The following is a 17,659-nucleotide window of genomic DNA, read 5'->3' as shown; positions in this document are numbered from 1 at the left end:
TAAATTGGGAAATCTTGTATATATGGACATGGCTGAGAGTCTTTAAAGCTGACATTTTTTTTAAATAATTTTTTTTGGTAATTAAAAAAAAACTTTAGAAGCTTAGATTCTTACAGCTTTCAGACATTTTCAGTGTAAAAATGTGTTCTGCTGTAGAAATTATTTTGTGATGTCTTTTCCATGCTCATATTTGTATCAAGGTAACCTTTCTTTCAGATGTATTTCTTTTTCATAAATGTTTTATAAGAGATGAGAAGGTGGATCTACGAGTCAGTAGTTATTGATGTTCCTCCAGTTACTTTGGGGGGATATTAATTATGTCTGTGATTCTTTTCACTCTTGCTTTCTTTGCCTTGAATTACTTTCAGAACCAATACAGCAATACTTTCAAGTTTGGGTCTCCTCCAGCATAAATAAGAATGAAAACTCATGTTTAAATAACAATTTCCTCAATCCACTCTGTGTTGCCAGTAGTATCAGTTATCCCCATTTTTTGGAAAAAGTTAAGTGATTTGTCTAAGTTCACCTAGCTCATATATTTTTGAGAGCAAATAGAAGCTGGTCCAATGGGCTATCTGTCATGCCAGAATGACTTTGTAGTAGATACTGAATTTGAATTGCATAAGGATAAGCTTCTGTGTCTTTTAGAACTTTTGAGTAAAAGGGTAAAATTGGAAGGAATGTGAGCCCATGGAAAAAAGGTTATGAAAGAATTAGGGCCAAGAAGGGACACCTGAACCCATAGAAAAAGGACCTTCAAAGGAGGAAAAGCCTCTGGATCAAGGCAAATCAAAATCCTTTCTTCAAAATGGGTGGCTTCAGGGCTGGCTTTTTTTTCCCCTACAAAATCTAGCTTTTGATATGTTTTGGTAAATTCTTAGTGTTTTTAAAATAATCTTTTCATTTTAATTTAATTCAGTGCTTTTGTATTCCTGGTACTTCCCCTGCTGTTGCCATAAAATCTCAGCCAAGTTCCCCTGAGCTCCATCATTGTGCCCTTACTCTGTGTCACTCCTTACTCCCCCGTAAGGAGGAAGATTAATCATATGAGCAGCATGACTTTCTAATGAACAAATTAAGCTTAATATTTATTAGTAATAGCTGCTTTCTCTTTTAGTGGATAATGAAAAACTGCAGGGTGGATTTATGTTGTGCTTCCTTGATGATGGATACGGAATGAACCCTGGTAAGTTAATTATCTAGTTACCCAACTGGCTGCTACCATGAACAGTCAAAAAACCAATAAAAAAGCTAACTGAGCTCTATATGCAAAATCAGATATTGAATCTTATTCAGGTGGAGGTGGAGTGTATATGAAAAAGCCTTAGATTGGAATTTTTAGGTTTAAATATTTCAGCTGGCTTGCTAAATTAATTCTAGCCATCTAACCTTAAAGGGGCCAGACCTTCTGATAGGAAAAAAAAATTGAAATTTAGAAGGTACTTACTGTTATAGATATACTTTTACCTTGACTTGAATGAAGTAGTGCTGCTTAAAGAATTATAAGAATTGTTAATACCCAATCTGATTTTAAGACTGACCCTTTAGATACTAATGTCACTAGCCCCCAGGGTTGGTTTCTAGTGTCTGTGAGGTGATTTTTGCTTTTCTGCTTAACCTTCAATTAGGGGTCACTTGCCTTGTATTTTAGTGGCAATGTTTTTTCTTTCATGTTCAGAGGGATGATGGCTTCAGACAGATTTCTTAGCTTGCAAAGGGACTTGCTTGCATTATCTTTTCCTTAAGCATACAAAACTGTAATTGAAGTCCATTGGGAACCCTGAGGCATTTGGCCCAACTTTGACTGGTATAAAGCTTGGTGATTTTTTACTTGGAATATTGAATTTTTTGTGATCAATTTCCACAAAAAAGGGAAGGAAACTCCACATCATTTATCAGATATGCCCCACAGCATATATGCTTATCAAGGCCCTTTAAACTCCTTGCCTTCTTTTTGTTTGTATAATCCCATGATATTCATTTGTGAGTGGGACAATTCCTATAATCCCAACCCACACATAGTATTTATGGGTGGATTCATATTCAGACTCTGTTTCTGTTGGCTTCTTTGGGCTCAGGACTATGTTAGTCAGATATCAACATCTATTAGGGCTCTCTCCTCAATTCTCCATAAATGTCAATCAATTAAATCAGCCAGCAGGAATTATTGAGCACCTAATCTGTGTCAGACACTGTATTAGGAACAGGAGATATTTATACAAAGAAGAAAATCATCCTTTATCTCAAAGAGGGTACCAGAATTTAAAGCCACATATTCTCATTGTGATAATCCTGCCTCTGCTTGGTTACCTCTGTCACCTTGGAGACCTTATTGAGCCTCAGTGAATAGGTAAAGGTAGATAATCTGTGAGCTCCCTTCTAGAAATCCTCAGTCTCAGTCACTATCAGAATGTGCCAAGCTTCACCAGCCTCAAATGCCACTTGCCATTTTTTCACAGTGTAGATACAAGCTTACTGTAGATCTTTCAAAAATGCTAGACTCTATCAGCCATCACTCTAGGTGATGCTGTGGACAGGGCACGGGGCCTAAAGTCAGGAAGACCTGACTTCAAATCTAACCTTCTCCTTGGTGGCTTTTTGACTTTGGGAAGTCACTTTAATTCCTATTTGCCTCAGTTTCCTTATCTATAAAACAAGGATAATAATGACTCTAATATCTCAGAATTGTTATGAAGGTCAAATGAAATAATATTTATAAAATGCTTTTCAAAACCTTAAAGTGCCATATAAATACTAATGTTATATCATGTCATATATGTCACTACCCAGGCAATACAGCATACCCCTTCTCTGAACTAAATTTAGATTTCAACAAGACCTTAGGGTAAAGTATACCCAGTCCCCTTATTCATTTCATAGAGAAGGAAACTGAAGCCTAGAGGAGTTATTTGTTAATGTTCACACAGTAGAAAGTAGCAGGGACTGAATTGAAACCAAGGATGCCATTTTGTCTCCTTTTGCACATTTTAAATTTCACTCAGATTGTGCAATAAGGATACCCATGGGTTAGATCTTGCTTGCCAACAAACTTCAGCATTAACACCAACAGTTTTAACACTCTTTGAATTGTATATATTTAATTTTGGGGGACAACTATGTAAATGGTCTTCTTAAACAATGTGTGCTCTTCTTTGAGATTCTCAACCTTAACATCACTATCCATATCTTGTTAGATTAATATGAATATCCAAGAAGAATTATGCTTCTGTGTGAAGGTACAGATAGTTAAAAATCAATCAGTAGCATATTTATTAAATGCTTATTATATCACAGGCATTGTGCCAGGTTCTGAGGATATAAGTACAAAGAACTGATTCCCTATTCATAATGATCTTACATTGGGGATGTAACAAATACGTATATGCAACATTAATGTAAAGCAAATATAAATATATACAAACTATATAAGTATAAACATAATTTGGGCGGAAAGGCATTCACAAGTGGAAGGAATGGAAAAGGGTTCATGCAAAAAATAATGATGAACATAGCTAATTGGGAAGTATGTTTTACAATGACTTCACATATATAATGGGTGTTATATTGCTTATATTCTCAATAGGTAGAATAAAAGCCAGAAGCAGGGAGACAATTTAAAAGAAAATTTTGAAAATGAATGTTAAAAAAGAAGATAATGCTGAGTGAAAAGTCTCATAAATATTTATTTTCACTAGATAGATGTTTAAATATGAGGTATTTTAAAAGCATATACTCAGTGCCAGGAACTCTTAGTGAGTGATGAGAACATTTTTATTAATTTTTAAAATGAATGAAAATTTGTATACATGGTATGTTAGGAGAAACAATTTTGAAAAGGCAAAGGAAGAATCTTTATGTTGTTTCGTTATAAATTTTTTTTCAGAAGAAAATCAAATGGATAAACAGCAGTTTTAAAGTACTGAAATTACAGAAAACAAGGTCATTCTTCATTTGATCCTAAAAATAGAGTACCTACAACAGCAAAACAATTTAAGATTGATGAAAAAAATGTTTTTAATATCAAAAATGAAGTTGGAGGTTGGCAAGAGAGTTTGCCAGAAAAGAGAAAATAATGCCAGTTTATGATATTGAACCTAAATTAGATCAAATCTTGAGTGAATAGAAGGGATATAGTTTAATAGTGTTAACAGCAGTCATTTACTAAGCACTGCTACAGAGCATTATGCTAGGTACTAAAAGAGACACAAAATTTAGATAAGAAAGAATTCTTGACTTCACAGAGCTTATAGTCAAGCATGGAAGTTGTGTGTGTGTGTGTGTGTGTGTGTGTGTGTGTGTGTGTGTGTGTGTGTGTGATGGATCCCTATGGCATTTCAAGGAAGTCTGTGGAATTCTCAAAATAATATTTTTAAATGCATAAGATACATGATGAGATTAGAAGCCAATTATATTCAAATCATTATCAAAATATTAAAACAAATATTTTTATTAAACATTATTAACAATATCAAAATATTAAAATAAAAACAAATTATTAAAATATTTTAAAAAATGAACCTTTATTTAGTAAATACCAGTATTTTGTAAGTTTCACAAGCAAATGTAAACTACTTGAGAGCAGGGATGTCTCATTTTTGTCCTTTTTTTCTTCTTGTCATATAGAAGGCTCTTAAAAGTTTTTGATTGATTGATTGTATATCAGGCATTAATACACATATTTTTCTTTGTATCTTGAACTAGTAGCATGATGCCCAGTACATAATTCTCAGCAGCAGCCTCTTTGTCCTACTCTTGTGACTTCATTTAGGGTTTTCTTGGCAAAGATACTAGTGTGAATTGCCATTTCTTTCTGTAACTCATGGGTACAGATGAGGAAACCAAGGCAACTCGAGAAGAGCAGTCTTCCTGACTCCAGGCTCAGCATTCTGTTCACTACCTAGTTGCTACTAAATTCTTGTTGGCTGACAAATAGGCATGTCCCTGAGAAATTTCAGAGGCTCTGAATATATGCACAATTGATTACATATGCAGTTGTTGACAGGTAAGAATATCTGGCAAGGTCTAAATGGTGAACTCCATAAGTGCATGGACTATATCTTATGTAATATATAGCACTCCCACAGTCTAGCATAAATAACATATCTTAGGTATTTAATAAGTGTGAATTAAATCCATCGAATAATGCATGTCCTGCTGGACATTTTTGGATTATAAGATATCTCTAACTTCAATGAAATGCAGACCTTACCAAGCGTATATAAGTAAAAAAAGGTCTCTAATTGAACCCATTGAATTCTATAGTCTCTTTGGAAGAAGTGCTCCAGATGTATTCAGGGTACCTTTTTGGAGTTCCGGTTTGCCTTGGAGGAATAGATCTTAAAGAAAATGCAACTAACTGAGTAAGCAGGAATCAGAGTTGTTTTGGGGAGGTCTGAAGTTTCTCTCTTCTTAGTGTCCCCCAACCAGGAGTTGGATTGTATTATAGGGTCAGCAATCTATTAATTCCTCATGACTAGCATCTTTGGGACGGCTGCAGAGGCACTTAGGTTAATCCAGTGTTCTGGGAATATTCTGAAGTGCTGCTTTCTGCTGTGCTACTATTACTAAGATTTAAGATATTGTCAAATGACTCAAACTCTTTCTATGTAAGGGATTATTAATCTGAGGTAATTCTGATTTGGGGAGGAACTCTAATGTTCTTCAAAATCCATGTATGTTACAGAGGAAGCTTCAGATGTCATTTTCTTTGGAATGTCTAAGAAACGGAAAGCTGCTTCAAGATTCATTGGACATTATGGCAATGGTCTTAAAAGGTAATATTTTCCTCTGAACCTCTGTACTGTGTCTTACTGAGGATTGAGGATGATGTCAGCTTAAAAGGCATTAAAATGAAGGTGATGTGAAAACAAAAAATAGCAACTAAAAATAGAACACAGAGCAAGAAGAGCTGTTTGGTTAGAAGAGTCCCAACTTGTGTCTACAAAATTTTTTGCTATTAGGTAATTATGTTGATTTTACCATTGCAACATCTAGAAATGATATTTTTTATCAACATTTTTCCAGTGCCACCTCTCAAGGACAGGTTGTCATTGCCACTGTTAACTCCTGATGGGTCTCCATAGTAATAATTAACATTTATAACATTTCCTATGTTCCAGACACTATGCTAAATGCTTTTACAAATATTATCTCATTTGATCTTTAATTTCATTCTTTCTCTTCTACAATCCATCCTTTACACTGCCCGACTAGTGTTCAGTATACATAGATCTAGCCATTTTAGTTTTGTTAAGTCAAAAATTTTTACTGGCTCCCTACACCCTACTGAGTTAAATTAAAATTCCTTTGTATCACTTTCAAGATTCTGCATAACCTGAAGTTACCTATCTTTCCATTCTTGTATTACTTATCTCTTATACTTTATATTTCAGGCAAACTATACTATTCTCTGACTAATATATCTGTGTTTACCTCTCTCTATTCTTTGATTTCTATTATTCCTACAGCTTAAATTATTCTCCCTCCCCTCTTTTGCCTAGTGTTAAATTCCAGTCTATCCTTGAAACCCATCTCAGATGCCTACCTTTATTTCAATAATGACATTCCCATTCAGATATCACAACTGTACTGCAATTTTCACATAAAGTTGTTTAGTATAGATATGTATCTTGATGTCTTAGCTTTCTCTTAGACATTAAGTTCCATATGGGCAAAGGCTATGCCTTATCTAAACTTTTGTGCCTTTTCCATCACCTAGCAAACAAGAAACATATAAATTTTATTGTTTCAATTATACCTCAAATTATATATTATATATTGTATATATGTATAATTTTTCAGAAGTGCTGTGACAAAGCATAATAATTTATTTGCAGTTTGCATTTCCATATTCTTCATAATCTTTAGATTATCTCCATAATCTCCATAATCTTTAAAATTAGTCAGTGTATCATGTGGGGTCATCATCCTATAAGTTCATTTAGTGAAAGCATGATATAATAGATCATAAGTTCCTTCAGAGAAAAAATTACCTTATTTTATGTTGATCTCTGTAGTACATACCTAGCTTTATAAAAAGTGCTCTGTGTCTAGCTCACAGAGTAGAATCCTTACCCCTATTATCTTCCAAGTATATGCTCCTCTTTTAAGGCAGAACTGGAAATGTTATAATTTTGGATGGATGCATGTAAATCTATCCTTTCTCCTGAATAAACTGTTCAGAACTCACAGAAGTAGTATGCTTTTATCCATGAAATAGAGTATATTAATTAGAATGTCAAGTTTCTTATTAAGTCTACAAGGAAATAGTATCATAGAATGTTTGAGGTGGGAGGACTGTTGCTAAGCCATCTTTGTGATAATGAATTATTTATTTGTCTTCACTGCAGTGGATCTATGAGGATAGGGAAAGACTTCATTCTTTTTACCAAAAAAGAAGAGACGATGACCTGCATTTTTTTATCTCAGACTTTTTGTGAAAGTGAAGGTCTCAATGAGGTACAATTTATTTATTTCTTTGGTTCCCATGGTAACTGTGGGGTTAACTTTGCCTTTTGTGGAAATCTTGCTAATTAAATAATCAGTCTTATAGATAGGTCTGAGGAGTTGAAAAAGGCTTGAGTAGTTTTCTTTTCTTTTTTTTATTTTTTGGGGGGAATTCAAGCAATTTTCTAATTTTTTTCTTTCAGTGATTTTGAAAGTACTTTGTACTTTTCTTATGGATTTATGATGTTATTTTTTGTGGCAGTTCTTTATGTACATGCTTGAGTGCAGGGGTCATAACATGTTTATATGTGTGTCTTTTTTGGTTCCTAGCAGTGTTTCGTATGCATTTGTTGGGAGTGATTTATATCTCTATGTAAATGTTCCAGAGATCTAGGAGATAAAATTGTTAAGTATAAAAAAAAATTGATGCAAATGGAACAAAATACTACCTCAAAGACTTTCTCACAGAGTATATCTTCTGTTCATGTATCAGAATTACACAGAATTCATAAGATCATAGATCTACAACTAGTAGGGACTTTAAAGGCTATTGTTCAACCCTTTCATTTTACATATGAGGAAATAGATCTGAGAAGTTAAGTATTCAGGTTCACTCAGGTATTGACTTTCAGTAGGGGGATTTGAACCTTTGTCTTCTGATTCCATAGTTGATGTTCTTTCCCACTGTAAAATGCCTTGAAATATGGGACCATAGAAATATTCTCTTATCATCAGTGTCAAGCAAAGCAGAAAACAGGGAAGCATTTGCTCACCAAAGTTATTTGCTACTGCCATGGAGGGTGTCTAACACTTGGCTCAGGCTGAAGAGATTCTCTGTAAATGATGAAACCTTCCAAATGCTCCTGTTTACAGATAACATGGAGCTTATTGCTTTAAACTTCAGATCACTATAGAATCAGATATTTTCTCTAGAGTTTTCCCTAACAAAAACAAAGTGAGTTAAGAATACTTTTGTTGAAGTGACCAACTTGGTGTGATAATCCCAGAGAGAGAGAGAGAGAGAGACAGACAGAGACAGAAAGAGAGAGACAAAAACAAGAGACAGAAAAACAGAGGGAGAGAGAGACACAGAATATATTTCAGTGAAAAAAATGGGATGGAAAAGGCATGAAAAGTATGAGACAAAGGTAATTCCAAGGTGTGCTACTATATTTTATAAAATGGAAATCCAAACTAGTTACAACTATAAGACAGGGGCTTTGTTTAGAGTAGTTTTGTGTCAATTTTGGTTTAATAATGAAAGTTGATGAGAATATTTGTATTTCAGTAGAATGATTGAAGACAAATCAAACAATTGTAAAGCTTAAATGTAAAGGGACTAAATGTTCAAACAAAAATCTGAAAGAAAAAGGAATAGCATATTTGTCTATACTATAAAGAGAAGTACTTTAATCTAATGGAAGAAATAGTTAAGAAAATACCAGTGGTTTTGCTGTACAGAATTAAAAAGGGGTTTTACACAACAAAAGCCAGTATTTTTAAAAGGAAAAGCCAGAAATAGAATAGAAATTATTTGCAGGAACCATAAAAGATAAAAGATTGACATTCTGAATGTATAAGGAATTGATATTTATCTATAATTCTAATGCATACTTCTCAGTAGTGCATAGTATGTACTCAGTAGTGAGAATATGAATGGATAATGTTCTTTTCTTTTTTTTTATAAAGCTTTTTATTTTCAAAACATATGCGTGGATAATTTGATAATATTGACTCTTGCATAGCCTTGTGTTTTAAATTTTCTCCTCCTCCTCCTCCTCACCCGTCTCCTAGATGGCAAGCAATTCAATATATGTTAAACATATTAAAACATATGCTAAATCCAATATGTAGAAACATGTTTATACAATTCTCTTGCTGCACAAGAGAAATCAGATCAAAAAAGAAAGCAAATGAGTAAGAAAACAAAACTAATCATCCTCACTTGGGCTGTGGAAGACATATCCAGGAAAAAGTAGCTGGGGTATCTAGTCCTTGTCCTTTGTAGGTTTAATTGGGAAGTTTCTCTGGGAGTGTGAGCTTTCTACCTTAAAAACTAAACAGGATAGTATTCTTCTCTTTCTGAAAACTCATTCTCTTTATTAAGAAAAAAGACAATAAATAATAAAAATAGAGCAGATATATCTGTCTTCTCATTTTGTTTTTTAGAATTATTTCCATATATATTAAAAAAAAAAAAAAAAACTAATCATAGTTTAGGACATGATTTTTTTCAGTTCTTTGTCTGAACCCTTCAAAATCTGCTTTCCCTCAACTAAGCAGATGCCCAGATTTTCTTTCTTTTTATTTCATAGATTCTCAGCTTGAGTGTTCATTTCTTTTCCTTGGGTTCCTATCATTTCTACTTCAGAAATAAGTTTTTATTTATTCTTGTATAGCAATAAGCCCTATTGCTTGTCTTTTTAAAAATTACATTTTCCCCAGTTATCAAGCATTTCTCTCTCCCACATCCCCTCCCCCACAAAACCCCTTGTAATAACTATGCATAGTCAAACACAATTATATTCTAAAAAATAAGAAAACAGCCAAGGCTTGCTCTGTCTTTTGGTAATTAAATGATCAATAAAGTTAAGCCAAGAAATTTTCACTTGCCCTGTTTGGAGAAGAGAAAGAGAGCTACAGCAAACATCAAAATAATTAACCAATATCATGCCTTGTGCTGTATATATGATCTTTTCCTTGATCTCCTTACCTATTTCTTTTTTTTAGGTGGTCTCTGTTACACATCAGTCAATCACTCACTCAATGAGTATTCTGTTTCTCTTTCCATTAATTCTCCTCCAGATACCCTCTATCATGCTTTATTCTTTGGGTCCTGAATTAAGACTCTATGAAGACAGGGCTCACAGTCTTTTTTTACCTTAACTCTTTCCCTTATACTAGAGGATTTTAATTTATATGCTAATAGGTATTCAAACACTGCAGTCTCCCAGATCCTCAATCTGTTCCAACTCCCATTCACTAATATGCTCCTTGAGGGCAAGGATTATCAAATTTTGCCTCTTTTTGTATCCCCAGCATTTAGCATAGTGCCTGGAATTTTATAGGTACTTAATAAATGTTTGTTTATTTACTTCCTGTACTTTCACTTTTTAACATGACTTTTAGCTTCCTGAACCAATTGAAATTACAGTATCAAAAGTAACCCATTATTTCTTAATTGCCAAATCTGATAGCCTTTCCTGATCTATTTGCAAATAACTTTCTCACAAAATGACTTTACTTTTATTTACTTTTATTCTATTCCTACTATTTACTTTATTCATAACTACTTGTTATTTTATTTTTGAAAATATTCCTAGGACCTTAATTGGCGATTGGAGATGGCTCAATAAATGTTTCCGGATTTTGTGATATATTGTTAATTAACAATTCATTCTAACTGTTCCTTTTTGTCTGACTTTTAAAAAATAATGTACAACAGTGCTTTCAAATTCAAATACAAATTAAAGTCATTAAACCTATGGGTCCCAAATCTACATGTTCTATCACGTTTACTTATTTTGTTAAATATTTCTGAATTACATTTAATCTGATTCCAGCAGGCTTCATGTTCGATACATCTGATGTGTACTATTGTAGAGTTATATTCTATTTGTCAGAGTTCCCCAGATTGTCTCCTCACATTGGAGTCTATAATTCAATCTTATGTACTACCAATTCTTTTTGAATATCCAAATTATGGAGATAGTGCTTATATAGTGAATAGAGTGTTGGACTTGGTGTTAGGAAAGACTGGGTCCAATTATTGCCTTAAAGCTTATTTCCTGTGACATGTCTTTTAAGCTTTAATATGTTCAAGTACAGAATGATAAAAATCATACCTGTAGTTCCTGCTTTACAACATTTTTTTTGGTAAGCTCAAATGAGATAGCTTTAAAAATGTGAAGATCTGAATAAATTTGAACTCTTATTTTTGTCAGCTTTCCTTGGACTTTTAATTTTCCTCTGAATTTCTGGGTCCCTCTACTACTAGTCTTCTAATAATACTGTTCTTCAAAAAAAAAAAAAAAAAAAAACAGCACCGGGTTAAACATATATTGAGCTTTCTAGATTGTTTGCATTTGGGGTTATCTAGAGTTTACCAGATTAGGATCAAATAAGGATAATTATATCTGTTTTTCATTGTGATTATTCAGTTATGGGTCCTCATCATCTTGTGTGTGTTTTTTTGCAGGTAGTAGTTCCCATACCATCATGGTCTTCAAAAACTAAAAAATCTATCACAGACCTTAAGAAATTCTCTGAGGAACTATCTGTAATTTACAAATATTCCCCCTTTAAAACGGAGACTGAATTAATGCAGCAGTTTGACAAGATCTATACAAAATCTGGTAAGATCATCAGATCACTTAACTGTCTGACACAGTAAATATATAAAATGTAGTCATGAGGGTATATATCAGTCAGACTTTGAAATCTCCCATGGAGTAGCATTCAGTTTATCTGTATGGTTTGTTTATTAAGAAAACATATAAATGGCATAGTTTATTAGAGTGTCAGACTCAGAGTCAAGAAAACCTGCTGTGGACACCCACATCTAATGCTTACCATACTGACTTATACTATATATAAGAAACTTATAGTTTCTTAATCTCTAAGTGCTTCAGGAAACTGTCTGAGCTGCTCAAGTAGGAGAGATGATGCTGACCAGCACTGGGAGAAGGAGTCATGTTGAGAGCCCCCTACAATACAGATAAAGCAGCCAACAATTCTGAGTATAGCAGGAACCACATCAAAGGGCAATTGGCAAATATTTTACAAAATAAATACATTTGATTTCACTGAGGAAATGTGGGCTATTTCTTTAAAATGTTGTTAAATATGATATTTTGTTAACATAATATTATATTACAATTAGTATTTATAATATAATAACATTTGTATATATATAATATATATAAAACTACTTATAACATTGTTTATTTTTCTAGAAAAGAACTCACCATAAGCAATGCTTTTATTGGACTTCTCTGGGGTGAATAGACGGAAGATTTAAAAATTTAGTTTGAAAGCTAATCCTATAAAATGTTTTTTTGTTTTGTTTTGAGAATATGATAGTGAAATTCTCAGGTATTTAAAACAGATTTAAAATCTAAACCTCTGATATTCTTCCAGGTACTTTGGTGGTTATATATAACTTGAAATTAATGCTCAATGGAGAACCAGAACTGGACATTAAAACTGACAAAGAAGATATTCTGATAGCTGGAGTTCTTGAAGAGTAAGTAATGTTCATACTGTCTCTTTTAGATAGAACTGATACCTTTAGTTAAGCAATCTATATGAAGTATCTTTTGTGTAAAGAGCACTTTGCTAGGTTCTGGGAGACAAAAAGTTTAGATAAGATGTGGTACCAGTGTTTATGAAGTTTGCAGTCCACTAAAAGGAATTAATACATTTATCAACAATTTCAATCAAAGAATGATAAATATGTTAGTATAAACAAAGTATTTTGTGATATTTGAAGTAAGAAAAAAGCCTACAACAAGGTGAATCATGAAAGGCTACTTGGAAGAAGAGCATTTGAGTTGGGCTTTTGTTTTCTGTCAGAGATTTAAATAGCAGGATCCTTAAATACAGCATGGAACAATAAATACAGTGCTGAATTTGGAGTTAGAAAAATCCAGGTTAAAATCCCACCTTGATCACATATTGTCTGGGCAAGTTAGGGGTTTGGACTCAAAGAAATTTGTTCTAGATTTATTCTACTTGGCTCCAGAGAGCAAAAGCAAGAGGCAAATAGGGATTTGCTACCAAGGGATAATTTCCTAAAAGAGCTGTCCAGACATAAGCATGGACTGCTCTGAGATATAGTAACTTCCCCCTTGTTGGAAAACATCAAGCCAAAGCTAGATAACCTCTTATCAGATATATTGCAGTGAGTTGGATTTGATGGCTATTAAGGACCTTTTCATCTATCACACTCTGTGAAAGACTTGTGGTTTTCGTAGTTAGATCAAACCTCGATTTTTAGCTATAGCCGGAATAGAAACTAGATCAGAAGGGTTAAGAATGAAATGACTAGTAAGTTAATGGAGGTAATATCAGTAACTTATACTCTTCACAAGTTTGAACTTGACAGAAAGAGTTGAAATCTAAGGTAAATGCGATATAGAAAGAAGAGAATAACTGTCTTTTCTAAGCACATTCAAATACTCTGTCCCAGGTGAAATATCTCCTATACAGTTTGAAAAAATTTACAGAGATTACTACAGCAATTCCATGTTCCTTGAAGAATCATTTTAAAAAGGAGAAGTGGCAAAGGATAGGAGATGGGCCAATGTTCCAATTTTGTTAATGGGAACAAACAGGATTTTGCATACAATAAGCTATTAAATTTGATATTGATTCATAGAAAAGTCATAGCAGAAATTAATAGGTGAATTTTTAGAAAGGAAATAGTGGCCACTAAAGCCAACATGGATTCACTAAGAACCAATCATTTCATGCACCTAATTTGAGTGTTTGGAAGGGTTATTAGCCTAGTAAATCAAGGAAATCCCACAAACATATTAAGTATCTTCAGGGAGGTCTTTGACAGAGGTTTTTATTATATCCTCATGGACAAGATGGGGAAACTTTGGGAGTTATTGCACTCAGGGAGCACAGCAATTAATTAGATGACCAGACTCTTAAGAATTTTCTATTGAATTTGAAAGAACATCAGTTCTAAACTTTATTTTCTCTCCTCATATTACCTTTGCCACCTCCATTCCCTCCTTTGCAATGGGACCTTTCATCATCCTTCACTAAAAAAAAATAAAACCATCTATTTTGAGCTCCTTCTTTTATCAAATTCTGGCCTTTAAATTACCTTGGCATTATCCCTTATTATTGATTTCAGTCTGAGGGAAAGAGTTGGCTCTTCTTGAAAACACTGACTTCTCCTTTCATGCCCTCAATGCCATCCGTTATCACTTATCTTCTAGGAGATTGCTTTTTAATTATCCTCTCTCTTTAATGTATTTTCTGTTTTATTTTCTACCCTAATTTTCAATCTAACTACATCTTCCATTAACTCTGTCAACTACAACCATGCCCAGAATTTCCCCTTTCTTTTTAAGCCTACTTTCCTAACTATACTCCTGGACAAATCTGTCTAATCTTGATATTCTTAATTTCTCACCTCCCAGTTATTTGACAATCTTTTGCAGTCTGGCTTCTCCTTCCACAAATCAACTGAAACTGTTTTCTTCAAGGTTATTGGTGATTTCTTGATTGCTAGATCCAAAGACCTTTTCTATAGATTTGACCATGATGATCACCCTCCTTTTGGATAGTCTTGGAATATTCTCCTTCCTAGGTTTTTGAGAAACTGCTTATGACTCTTAATTTACCTGTCCAACTAATCCTCAATCTCCAATGCAGTGTTATCATCTGTATTTTATCCTCCATATGTGGATATGATGGGCCCTTTTCTCCTCCCTTTTTACATTCTCTCTTGGCAGTCTCATCAGCTCTCATGTATCTTTTTGATTCCTAAGTATACATATTTACCTTGCATATCTCTCCACAGTTCCAGGCCCTAATTTTCAGCTCTGTGCTTAAAATTTTCACCTCAGCGTTCCATTGGCATATCAAATTGAAACACTCCAAATTGAACTCATTATTTTTTTCCTCAAAAAACATGGCTTCTTAACTTTTTGATTTTGGTGGAGGGTATCACTGTTCTTGTTTACGTGTGTTCAAAATCTAGAAGTCATCTTTAACTTTCTGATTTCACTTAATCCTCTTTCTCTAGTCAGTTCTCATGTTAATTATACCTCCACATATTTCTAACATCCTTTTCTTCCATCTATCTCCCTTACCCCACAATTTATATACATTCATACTTTATGTATATTCATACTACACACACACACACACACACACACACACACACAAAGACTGCCATCTTTAAACTATTGCAATGATGTCCTGTTTGGTCTCTGTGCATCTGGCCTTTTTCTTCTCTATTACCTATAACCCTGCTAAAATGAAATTCTTAAAGCACAAGTCACTTCACTACTCAAGAAGCTTCAGTAGCTATCAGTTGCCACAAGGCCATTTCCAATGTTTGGCAATAAACTCTCTCACACTGTGGCTCTCGCTTCTTTTTTCTATTAAGATTATTCGTTATTTTCCTTCTTACCTTACTCCAGCCAGATTTACATGCTTCCTCTTTCCCATACTTAGCATTGCATTTCCTGCTTCATTTTATTCCATGTAATATTTCCTCCGCATCCCTAGAATACTTGCCCTTTATCTCTGGTTCTAATAGAACCAGCCAGTCACCAATCATATTTCCTCTCAAGGCTGAGCTTAAATGTCATCTTCAATAGCAGGCCTCCCTTCATTCCCTCAGTTCTTAGTTCTCTATTCACCCTGCACAACCCCCAAAGTTCCTTTGTTATTCAGTCATATTCAGTCATGTCTCATTCTTCATGACTTCTTTTGGAATTTTCTTGGCTAGACTTTGGACTGATTTGCCATTTCCTTCTCCATCTCAATTTACAGATATAGAAACTGAGGTAAATAGGGTTAAGTGATTTGTCCAGAGTCACACAGGTAGCAAATATCTGAGTCCAGATTTAAATTCAGATCTTCCTGGTTATTGGTCTGCCTGTCTATCCACTGTGACACATAGTTACTTTGCATTTAGTTTGTACATTTAAAAAAAGTTTATTTGCCTTTCACATAGTAGGTATTTAATAAATGCTTATAGTCTCAGTAAAATATAAAATCTCCTAACCTGGTGAGAGTCTCTTTTTTTTTATCTTTTTGTCCCCATGGCCTAATTAATCTGTCCTCTGAATGTGTCAGGCTTTTCCTCAATGCTTGTTTGATTGATTCAGACTGGAAAAGGGTTTCTTATGGAGACCACAGAACTATGGAATTAACCTAGTTTACTTAACATTTTTATCAGAGATAGATGAAGCCAAAATGGCATGTTTATTTAGTTTATCGATAAATTGAAGTTAATATGTAAGATTACAGATCTAGAAGCCAGAAATACCTCCAACAGCTGAAATGCTGAATGCAGAAAGATTAACATATTAAAGAAAAGGGTAAGATCATAGGATCATAGATTCATAGCTTGAAGGGATTTAGGAGACAATCTAATTGAAACTCATTTTACAGATGAGGAGACTGAAGCCAGTGGAGTTAAGTGAGTTAACAAAGATGATACAGATAAAGTATGATAGGCAAGATTTGAACCTTGACTCCAGATAATCTTTTCACTGATCTGTGTTTACGTTTAAAAATGCACAAATATAAGATGGGGAAGAAATAGATGAATAAATGAAATACAGATATAGGTATAGATACACACACACACACACACACACACACACATACACACACATATAAACTTAAGTTAGGTGATAAAGTGGATTGAGTGTTCTAGAATCAGGAAGAGTCATCTTCCTGAGTTTAAATCTCCCCTCAGACACTTATGAGGTGGACAAGTCACCTAACCTTGCTTACCTTAGTTACCTCATCTGTAAAAAAGACCTGGGAAAGTAAATAATAAATAAGCATGCCATTTTGGATTCATCTAACTGTGATAAAAATGTCAAGTAAACTAGGTTAATTCCAGAGTCCTATGGTTCTCTGTCTTCCAATCTGAAGCTACTCCAGTATCTTTGTTAAGAAACAGACCCCCAAATAGGATCATAAAAAGTTGGACGTGACTCAAAAAGAACTGAAAAAAACAACAAACTATTCATTGTAATATGCTAGGTGCTAGGAAAATAAATAGAAAAGCAGAATCAGTCCCTGATTTGTAGAAATTTTAAATCATAAATTTGAATTCTAATAAATGACACCTTATATAAAGGAATACCAGTAAAGGGAATTTTGGCATGGGAAGCAGCAGAGATGGTGAGTTGATATAAAAGTTAATGCCTTTTCCAGAAGTAATATAATGGATTATGATTATATAGTATTGTATGATTATTGTGCCCAGAGAAAGATGTTCTAAAAATGTTCATTGGCTAAGGAGCCAGGTGCATAATGGAAATTCTTGGATAGATGGTTGAATGGGATATGCAAGTGAAGCATCACTTGGTTTCTGGTCAAGTTAGTATACATAAATATATATGATATCTATCTATCTATCTATGTACCTATAGATAGATAGATACAGTACATATATATAACATATATATATATATATATACAGTACATATATGTGTCTGTGTGTTTG

General features: G+C 33.8%; 1 protein-coding gene across 1 annotated transcript in view; it reads left to right on the top strand.

Moving 5' to 3' along the window:
- Positions 1-17,659, top strand: part of MORC1 (MORC family CW-type zinc finger 1) — a 179,785-nt gene that overhangs the window by 23,307 nt on the left and 138,819 nt on the right. The window contains exons 5-9 of the mRNA XM_031961278.1: positions 1,118-1,186; positions 5,684-5,774; positions 7,350-7,458; positions 11,645-11,801; positions 12,586-12,691. Of these exons, the coding sequence (XP_031817138.1) occupies positions 1,118-1,186; positions 5,684-5,774; positions 7,350-7,458; positions 11,645-11,801; positions 12,586-12,691 (532 nt within the window). The remainder of the gene's footprint in view (positions 1-1,117; positions 1,187-5,683; positions 5,775-7,349; positions 7,459-11,644; positions 11,802-12,585; positions 12,692-17,659) is intronic.

This window comes from Sarcophilus harrisii, chromosome 3 (genome assembly GCF_902635505.1).
Source record: "Sarcophilus harrisii chromosome 3, mSarHar1.11, whole genome shotgun sequence".
NCBI classification, from domain to species: domain Eukaryota; kingdom Metazoa; phylum Chordata; class Mammalia; order Dasyuromorphia; family Dasyuridae; genus Sarcophilus; species Sarcophilus harrisii.
Note: the sequence above shows the minus strand (reverse complement) of the source record. Positions and strands in the feature narration are given on the sequence as shown.